Source organism: Ictalurus furcatus, chromosome 10, assembly GCF_023375685.1.
Source record: "Ictalurus furcatus strain D&B chromosome 10, Billie_1.0, whole genome shotgun sequence".
In the NCBI taxonomy this organism is placed as follows: domain Eukaryota; kingdom Metazoa; phylum Chordata; class Actinopteri; order Siluriformes; family Ictaluridae; genus Ictalurus; species Ictalurus furcatus.
The window spans coordinates 9,971,995-9,982,721 of NC_071264.1; the positions used below are offsets into that span (position 1 = coordinate 9,971,995).

The 10,727-nt window shown below is 38.5% G+C and overlaps 2 protein-coding genes across 3 annotated transcripts in view; both read right to left on the reverse strand.

Annotated features, from left to right (window-relative positions):
* arid3a (AT rich interactive domain 3A (BRIGHT-like)) overlaps positions 1–2,022 on the reverse strand; it is a 36,029-nt gene extending 34,007 nt beyond the window's left edge. The window contains exon 1 of one of the 2 annotated variants that reach the window (XM_053634137.1): positions 960–2,022. The gene's annotated coding sequence lies outside the window, so the exon portion shown is untranslated. The remainder of the gene's footprint in view (positions 1–959) is intronic. The other variant, XM_053634138.1, reaches the window with a different exon arrangement.
* A 2,021-nt stretch (positions 2,023–4,043) lies between these two features.
* On the reverse strand, positions 4,044–9,966 carry kiss1ra (KISS1 receptor a). The gene is made up of 5 exons (XM_053634142.1): positions 8,102–9,966; positions 7,217–7,341; positions 6,733–6,868; positions 5,475–5,713; positions 4,044–4,946 (listed from the first exon to the last, which is right to left on the reverse strand). Exons 1-5 carry the CDS (start codon positions 8,319–8,321, stop codon positions 4,599–4,601), a joined length of 1,068 nt encoding a protein of 355 aa, XP_053490117.1. The 5' UTR covers positions 8,322–9,966; the 3' UTR covers positions 4,044–4,598.
* Positions 9,967–10,727: the final 761 nt, after the last annotated feature.

Here is a 10,727-nt window from a genome sequence, read left to right on the forward strand (position 1 = left end):
GCGTAAGGATTTTAAGAAGAAAAAAAAAACCCAGAAATGAATTAACAAAAAGTAAAAAAAAAAATTTTAAAACGTTCTTAACCATAAGTTTATGCAGTGTTTTGGGGCCATTAGTTTGCATAACCCAATGCAATTACCGACCTTTGCCTAATGGTAAAGTCCACCCCTGGCTTGAACCTACTCCAGACCATAAGCCATGATGTGCTGTGTAAACTTAGCAGGAAGTGGGCAAATACAAGTGCTGATGTACACAAAACAAGAAACATTTCCTATATACGCATTCCTAGTTAGTTAAAGCAAAGATTGCACAAGAAAAAACAAGGTAGGGCGCAGATTTAGGCACTACATAATGCACATTTTATGACTGGTGTGTACGTGTATATATATATATATTACTCATGCAATAAGTAGTGTGTGAGTGTGTGTGTGTGTGTGTGTGTGTGTGTGTGTGTATGTATGTGTAAAATTGCCAGAAGTAGTCAGACAGACCACGTGGAGCTCACATACCTTAGGGCTTCCTGACATTCTCTTGTGCTTACGTCAAATTGTTACGACTGTAATATATATATTAGTATACATACACGACAGAAACAGGACAGCTTGACATCTCATCCAGTTATTTCTACATTACACATTTATAGCCTATAGTAATCCCTGTAAGCTAATATCATACGAACTATATACATGTTAAGACATAAGCAAGGTAGTCTATGCTACCCATGTCAAGCTTTTCCCTCATCTACAACTTCACACCAGGTTTCTTTTCTTCTCCCCCCACCGGATGAAAAGTTTATCTTTTTATTCTTTGTGAAAAAGAGTGCAAACTACACCAACAATCAATACTCCACTTCCCCAACCGAATAACCAATGATAAGCGACTTACTAACTACGGACATTACAACTGCGCTAACAAACACCTTTCAGCTGTTCTTTTTTTTTTCCAGTCTAAAAGATCTTACCTCTGAAATGCCCCTGAATTCCTCCATAAAGGGTTGACACGAGGTCTTAATTTTAATATACAGCCGGAGTAAGAGCTTTGTCAGCCGGTTCGCGCTGGCCAAAAGGGCAGGGCTATATAAATATACTGTCCAAAACCGCTTATCGTAGTAAGACGTTGTGTGTTAAAATAGTACACCAGCAAGCCATACAACCTCACGAAACAGCCCGACTACTGTTCAGACACTATTCACTGCCGTGGTGTGTGTGTACATCTTTTCTCCGTTTTTTTTTTTCTCTTTCTTTCTTTTTTTTTTTTTTTTGTACGTAACCATCGCAACCGATCATGCTACTAGGGGTAAACGAGTTCCACACCAGTAGTTAAACAATAACCATATAACAACTGAAATAAATATATAAAGCAACAAGTACGGCTTATTAAACCAGCAAATACACGTATACGGATTTAGGAACTGAAATAAAACCCTTACCAATTCAACTTCCGTTTTGTTTTTCGCACTCTTGGGAACCGGAAGAAACATTCCTGATTTCCCCGTGAAAACTAGGCGCTCGTGACGCGCTTGCGCCTAGTCAATATTTCAACTAGATTGAGATCTACAGTTTAACGTCTTCACTTCTACGTAGCAAGCTAACACAAGGTTAATTCGGTTTGATTTGAACATACGAGGTAATTTGGTCGTATTGAGGCATCTTTGACTAATCTGAGGTGTGTCCTCAGCCGTTGCATCAAATCATTGGTTGACAAACAGCATTTAGATGCAAATTCCAAAAAGTGAATCAGACGAGGCCGGGCCTTGTCAGCTTGATCACTTAGGGAACGTCTGCGAATGACAGGTTTTGTTGAATGCGGGAAGGAAAAAGGACTGTCTGCGTAATTGCTATTTAAGAAGGTTTAATTGTCACCCATACAAAACAGCAACCCGTAGTGCTGCGGGTCAAACCAGTGGCTTGGAGGTTTTCTGTGATGTGTGGCACGGTTATAATTAACGTTTTATAGTAGAGCTGGAATTTAGTGACGTTCCCTAAATGTTTCCTGCTGTCAGCAGCATTCGTGCTGAAGTGGAAAGGAACCTTGTCAATTTTGTTAAGTAATCCTGATATAATCAATATATTTTATTACATTTACTTTATATTTGCTAAAAAGTAGGATAAATTATGGGAATTTGGCTCAATATGATTTTGGGGCTTACTGATTCTCATTTAGATATATGGCAGGTCAAAATTAATTTCATTTAAAAAATAATTAATTTCACAATTTGACAAATATTGCAAACAAATGCACGATCTAAATGCTTTATTCTGATCTGTATAGGCTTTTTGTAACACAATTAATATGCATTAACCCTCTACCCTAACCCTCATGAATTAGTACTTTCACACAAAAAAATGTTCTTATGAATTTTTATTACTTGAATTATTTTTAGGGAGGCGTAGTTAGCAAATTGTTGCCCTATGGCAACAATGTGCAGTGGTGGAAAGTATCATATAGTCAAAAATAACACAAAATGTATGAAATTAATTTACTGCATTTTCCAGACTATAAGTTGCAGCGTTTGTTCTAATCTAGTAAGCACGTAAAAGTTATACCTTCTGTTTTGGGTGAAGTATCTGTTTAATTATTTCTCTTGAATTCTTAATTCTCTTTCTGGGAACATAAAATGTAGAAAATAAAAAAGTTGCAATGAAACTACAACAGTTTTTCTTACTTTGAATGTGAAAAAATTGAAATATACTATTAGAGAAGCAGAGTGTCTTTTTTGCAGTGTAGGCCTGTTTCAATTCATGACTACCACAGTTCCATTATCACATGTTGTTGTCATATGGCAACAATGACATTTTAACATTTTACAAAATACTCAAAATATATGAACTTGTTTAAATGACAAAAATATGTTACCTTTTTCCTTTAAGTAGCTGCCTAAATATTGATGATGACCTTCACTATGACATGTGGTTGCAGAAAAGGAAGTGCTGGTCATGTGCCATGGCATTTTTTTTGTTACCTCAAAGTTAAAGCCCCCCCTTTTTCCAGTTACAATGGAAAATAGTAGAAATTGGAGATAAATTAATTGTTTCCATATGGCAACACCATGCAGTAAAGGGCTAAAGTACATGTATGTGTGTGAAGAGTAATAATGAACTACCACAACATAAAAGTGGTGTTGAGTAGAACTGTTTATCAGATATCACTCACTCACTATCAGTAACCGCGTTTTCCTGGTCAGGGTTATGGTGGATCTGAAGTCAATCCCAGGAATACTGTCCATGACGAGGGAATACATCCAGTCCATCACACAGCACTATGTACACACATTCTCACTCTCATTCACACTTTGGGGCAATTCATCTTAGCCAATCCACCTAATGGCACAAGGAAACCCAAATGGACATGGAGAGAACATGCACAGAAACTCCACACAGACAGTAACCCAAGCTCGGGATAATTTACACAGAAATGCAAATATTTTAATCAGGATAAATAAATAAATGTTTTGCTTTTATTTTTTTAACAGAAATATATTTGATTCAACAGAAACTATTTATATATTTTTTTCCTTATTCATACAGGTTTGCTTATTTCTGTGTGTTTTAGTTCAACTTTAATATTGCTTTATCATTTTACTTATAGTTGGTGATTAGGTGCTGTTATTGTACTTTTTCATTGCCATCAGAGGTTGTTGGTTTTATGGCACCACCTACTGGAGAGTGAAACCATCCAGACTTCAGTGCTGGACTGTGCTGTGAGAAACACCCCTAACAGATAAAGTTGGAGAAACGAAACAGACAAGATTTATTTGACTAATAAATCATAGATTTTATAATACTAATAAACTGTATATTTAAAGCCAATTAGAAAAGATCAGCATGCGCTACTCGTGTTTTCTAAACATCTAAACAGTCGAGTTCATGAACATGTGTAAACGAATAAAAATGATCTAGTTCCGCACAGAAATAAAATAAATACACACTGAAATCATACTAAAGATGGGCATAAAACAGTCAACACAGCAGCTTTCACTGGTTAACACTATAGTCTAATTACTAGGGACAGGGATTTCTGAAAATAAGCCAGACCAAAACATATAAACAGTCTCAAATTATTTATTTCACATCCAATTCTTGACATCCATATTTGCAAATTCTCACTGTAGAAATCACAAATTTCCAGTTATTTTTCTGTACATAATAAGTTATTTTTTTAAAGTGTTGATATCTGTATACTAGTCCATATTATTTGAAATAACCCAAGAGAAGTAGAATACATTATGTCTAATGGCATTTCGCTGTCTTCTTCCTCCACAGCCAAATAATTTCAATACACCCATCCGTTTTCAAAGTAGCCTCTTGGTATAAGACTCACTTGCACCTATTCGTACTTTAAGTTACGAATTAAACTTTAAATTGAGTGTAATAAAAAGTCAGCATTAATGGGCATCTGATGTACGTCCCATTACTACTGCACTTAAACCTAAAAAATATATCCTTAACCTAAACCTTTTGGCTCTTTTAGTTTTTGTAATAAAAGCTGTAGTCTTTGTAAAATAAATAAATAAATAAATGTTGGTTTCCCTCATGGAGACCAGCCAAATGTCCCCACAAGGTCAAATGTCATTCCCCACACATATACACATACACATACTCTATGACACATAGTGCATCTCAGTGTTTCCGTTTGCGTTTGGCTGTTGGGCGACAGTTACCCGCTGTTTGAAACAGCAATGACAAGCTTTCTTGAAGGCCTTGCGGAAGTTGGCACCCATGAAGGCGTAGACTATGGGATTAATGCACGAGTTGCTATAAGACATGCAGTGTGCCCATATCTTCACTTTGTATGTGTAATAGTCCTGACGGAAGTGTGGGCTAAATGCCTGTGCCAGGATGAACAGCTGGATGGGACCCCAGCACAGAATAAACAGCTGTACAATCACCAGCACCATACGGGACACTTTGGCTCTCACAGCAGCGCTGCGCTCTGTCTGAACCTGGAGCTGATAAGTCACAGATATGCAGAAAAAAAGATATTTGTCAGACTTTTAAAACCTAGATTTTTTAGAAATTAGCAGTCTTGAAGGACATTACAGTATAATCTTACAGGTGCTTTGCAACTCATCTCAGGAACATCAGAAATATATATTAAAAAAAATACAAAGTAAGTGTCGCACCCTTGGCCTACTAGTGAGAAACATCCAGTGCAGCTTGTTTTTAAATACATAAACTTGAGTGAATAATTATTACATCAGCAATACATAATGCAATCTATCTAATCAAGCCAACATGCACATTTCAGTTATTAGATGCTAAATGTATAGAAATGCATAGAAATCTATGCAAAATGTGGGCATAACAGATCTATACACTGAAATATATTATAATACACACTGATTAAATTTGATTTTTATCCGCAATGCTATCCTACATGTCTTCCTTATCAAAGATGTAACTATACCATTAAAACGTGTAATACAGCAACCCTACACTTAATGTACACAACATTATGGCTTGACAAATGATCTTACCTGATAATTATTGTCGACAGGCTCCACAGCTGGCCGGCCCATCTGGTACACCATGACCAGATAACACACACAGATTGTCACCAGTGGGAGCATATACACAGCCAGGAAGTTGTACAGGATGAAGGCTTTCTTGTGAGTTGTTGTGGGGAAAATCTCAGCGCAGAATACCTGAGGACCAAACCATTCTCCAGCTAAAGTCCTAGTGTACAGTGGCACTGGCAGAGACACCAAGAAAGATCCTGAACAAGACAACACAGGTCACACTGATTTTACAGCTAGATAAGCAGAAATGTAAATCAGTCAATCAGGTCAATTTAAATGTCTACTGGTAACAGGTCAAGTAAAGTGGACTTAGCCACTGAGGCCATCTATCTGCAGAGGAAGCACAAGGGCCAGACTGTCTGGGTCCAGGAAACAATTCAAACTTGCAGGCAACATGGCAGCTCACGGCTCTCGTGCGCTCTACTGTCTTCACTTCCACTGAGAGTCGCTGCACCAAGTTGCTCCAAATGTTACTTTGTCTCATCGCTGGACACGCCCACATCTAGACGCCAACGGTTGCTGTCGCTCATGTCGCCAGCTCTCATTGAAAAATGAATGGTCTCTGGTCGCTTTGTCACTGCGAGTCACTGTACGTGTGAACGTACCTTTACTCACCATTTTTCAGCAATGTTTTAACAACAGTGGAATCAGCAAATGTTGGACTCTAGAACGTTCCAGAAGGCAATGCAGCTACATGACAATGAGTTACAGCAGAGATTCGGCTTGTTAGATACAGTTACATTTATATAGTGGGGGGGGGGGGGGGGGGTCCTATGGGGGGCTTGGCTAGTTCACGATCTATGTGGTGACAAGTACAATAGCGTTGACGTCAGGATTGGCATGAAAGTTGAAGCTTTTGAAACTGAGGTGTTTGTGCAGAATGTACAGATGAGGTGGCGAGAGAAGTAGACACGCTAAAGGATTAAAGCACTGCTGCATTGCCATCTTTATCTAGAGATGAAGCAAGGCCTAAATCCCATTGCACCACTATCAGTCGAAGGACATTGTAAGTGACGTAGGAAACCGCCAACCAATATGTCGATGAAAGAAGTTTAAACTAAAAAAACTCACAATTTCAATACAACACAAATCTTGCCACTGAAGATCCTGTTAATATTAAAGATTAACATGCAAGTTATTCAGGGTGGATTTTTCCTTCAGGGTTACATTGATTGCAGTAAGTGAAATAGTCCTGAGTGAGGAGAAAACTGCAGACCTATCCAGATTCCCAGATTCACCACGGTGGCAACTCTCGACGTGCGACACTGCAAGGAGCGTAGCGGATACACAGTGACATACCAGCGATCCACACTCATCACTGTCAGTGTTACACAAGTGGCCTGTGCAGAGACCTATCACAGATGTACACAACAAGAAATAAACATATGAAATACATTTACTACTAAACTACAATTTACTGCAGTGCAATACGAAATACACTCGCTGGTCACTTTATTAGGAACACCTCTGCAGTGAGTGTATTTAGTATTTAAAACTGTATTGCAGTAATTCTTAAACATATGACCTGGGTCAGTGAATAGTGACTGCTAAATAGAGCAGAACATGAGACCCAAAGTAAGTACAAGCAATCCGATTCATTATTTGCAACAACAATGCGCTGTCCGGGATATTTAGGAAACAGTTTACGAAACATTTTATTTTGGGATAACTGAACTACACATATGAGGGCAGAAACTGACCTGTTGGATGTAGCTGACAAATTTACACATGAAATTTCCAAAGATCCAGCTTGGTAAAGGATAAAGCACTGCAGTGAAAGGCACACAGCAAACCAGAAAGGTGATGTCGGTCATCGCCAGGTTCGCTGCAGAGGAAATATATTGAACTTCATCTTATATATTGAACTTCATCTTCTGGCTAAGGTTTAGTTCAAGGGAAAAAGCAACAGCACAACAATCTACACTCATTGCATTAAATCTCAGTGAATAGCCTAAATAGAAAAATGAATCCTTTCATGCACAGTGTTTATCTAAATGTATAAGTAGTCATTCTAAGCCTGTTCTTTTTTCTTCTTCTTTTTTTTTTTAATGTAAGATGTAAATCACCTCCAAATCACTTCTTTGAACATTACCGTAATTGAATATAAACCGTTATCCCGATGTCTGTTCGTGTCTAGACTATTTGCTGTTTTCAGTGTAGCATGTCTTACATATCTTCACAAACCTTCTACACACAATCCCAAATTATGTTTGTACCATACTCCAAAAAAAAAAAAACGCCTTCGCTTTTTTACAAATGTATTTAATTTTGTACACGTTAATTTTGTACATGTTCATTCTGAATTTTGTACATGCTAAGAATACTGCTTCATTTTGTTCAAATATGAAATTCTCCATAAGTTTGGTACTCAACCTTAAATAGCCTATTTTAGACCCAAGTGTTAACATTCTTTTTTAAATAATCTTTAATTATTATTTTTTTCATTCATACACATGGACCATGTCCATTTACTTTTTAATATGTGATATTTAGAAAATGGTGTGTGTGTGTGTGTGTGTTTTAAAAATAATGTATGCATGAAAGAGTTAAATAAGGTTAGAAATAAAGAAAGAAAGAACTCTCACCTATATAGATATTTGTCGCTGTCCACATTTTCTTGTGTTTAGAAATCACAAAGAGAACCAGTGAATTTCCAAACAGTCCCACCACCATGATGAGAGCGAAGACCAGCGGCACGAGCCAGGCGTCCAGCAGGTAAGGAACCGCAGGAATGATGAGCATGTCCTCCTCACACACAGACACGACAGGACAAGACTCATTGGTAGAATTAACTGAATCATTCATTGTAGAATTAGTTTTAAAATCCCTAACTGGCACCAGTGCTAATTGTAATCACAATATTGTGAGGAAAGTGATGTGCCACTGCTGTACCGCCATGACACTAGTGATAGATTCTCTGAGGTGTTTTTCTAAAGTCCAAGCGCGCGCTTATTTGAGCCGCCGTGAAGGACACGAGAGCAGGGGGGTGTTACAAAACGAATCTTTTTAATGATTCGAATCTTTTAGTTTGATTCACTCTTCCTCCTTAATCGATTCGTTCTGAATGGCGGATTGTAGCCTACGCGTTCCTGTGTTATGAAAAATTCAGCATTATAAAATACACTCACTGAGCACTTTATTAGGAACACTATGCTAATACTCAGTAGGGCCTCACTTTGCTCTAAAACAGCCTCAATTCTTCATGGCATGGATTTCACAAGATGTTGGAAACTTTCCTTTGAGATTCTGGTTCATGTTGAAATTCCTGCAGATTTTTCAGCTGCACTTTCATGCTGTGAATCTCCCGTTCTCCCACATCCCAAAGGTGATCTACTGGATTTAGATCCGGTGACTGGGAAGACCACTGAAGAACACTGAACTCACTGTCATGTTCATGAAACCAGTTTGAGATGACTTTTGCTTTGTGACGTGGTGCATTATCATGCTGGAAGTAGCCATTAGAAGATGGTGAATTGTGGGCATGAATGGATGTGCATGCTCAGCAACAAAACTCAAATAGTCTGTGGTATTCAAGCGATGATTGATGGGTATTAACAGGCCCAGAGTGTGCCAAGAAAACATTCCCCACACCATTACACCACCTCCACCAGTCTGGACTGTTGACACAAGGCAGGTTGGGTTCATGGATTCATGCTGTTGGTGCCAAATTCTGACCCTATCATCTGTGTGCCTCAGCAGAAATCGAGATTCATCAGACCAGGCTATGTTTTTCCAGTCTTCAACTGTCCAGTGTTGGTGAGTCTGAGTCCACTGCAGCCTCAGCTTTCTGTTCTTGGCCGACAGAAGTGGAACCCGACTTGGTCTTCTGCTGTTGTAGCCCATCCACATCAATGTTGGAGGTGTTGTGTGTTCTGAGATGCTTTTCTGCTTACCACAATTGTACAGAGTGTTTATCTGAGTTACCATAGCCTTTCTGTCAGCTAGAACCAGTCTGGTCATTCTCCGCTGACCTCTTTCATCAAAAAGGCGTTTCCGTCCACAGGACTGCCGCTCACTGGATGTTTTTTCTTTTTTGTTTCGATTCAGAGTAAACTCTAGAGACTGTTGTATGTGAAAATTACAGGAGATCAGCAGTTATAGAAACACTCAAACCAGCCCATCTGGTACCGACAACCCATGCCACAGTCAAAAGTATGTCCGTATCTGCATGATTTTATGCACTGTAGTGCTGCCACACGATTGGCTGATTGGATAACTGCATGAATGAATAGGTGTACCTAAAGTATAATGAAGTGCTCAGCGAGTGTATATTTACCTGTCCTGAAACACATTATACTGTATGTTTCTATTTATATACAGTACTGTACAAAAGACATAGGCACATGCAAATAAATGCTGTAAAGCAGATGCCTTCAAAAAGAATCAAATTAAACGTTTCCAAATAAATTTAAAAAAGCTATAAAGAGCAGTAAACAGTAATAAACTAAAGAAAGTCATTATTTGGTGTGTCAGACCTTTGCCTTTAAAAAAAAAGAAGTTACAATTTGTGCAGTTTTATAAGGAAATCAGCTGGTACGCTTTCCTGAGTGTCTTGGAGAATCTGCCATAGTTCTTCTGGAGACTCTGACTGTCGTTTTGCTTCTTTTCTTGCAGCAAAACCCAGCAGCCTTCATTATGTTTTTTATGTCTGAAAAGAGGTCTGTTACCTAATATGTCACTTTCTTTACTGATATACATTTCATAATAAAATTTGCACTACAAGAAAGTGCTTGTGTGCAATGTTTGATTCTGCTGCTAGTTTGGTTGATGCTGTATTTTCATCATTCCCATGAGAGTGGCTGTGTGCTACTCTGATGTCACAAGGGGACACTGACATTTATAGAGTTAAAATATAGATAGAGTGCACTGGTCACATGATTGTGTTCGTTCATGGAGAGCCTGTGCCGTTACCAAAATAGGAATCATCTCCACTTTTGAAGAGCCTTCCGCAGATCACAACAACCTCGTTAAAACTGCAAAAAAAAAGATCTGAGATCTTCAGTAGCTTTCAAATGACAGAAACCCTGCTCCTCTGTGATCTACAGCGCATCGAGAAAGAGGCCATGGAAGTCAGGCATTTTAGCCAAAATTGGAGGTCTACTTCCCACTAAAGTGACACCTTAGGCACTGCCACTGAGCTCATTATGTTTCAGATCATTTTCTGGGACATCACAAGTCCCCAGTTCATAGACATTGCTTATTCAATCTATC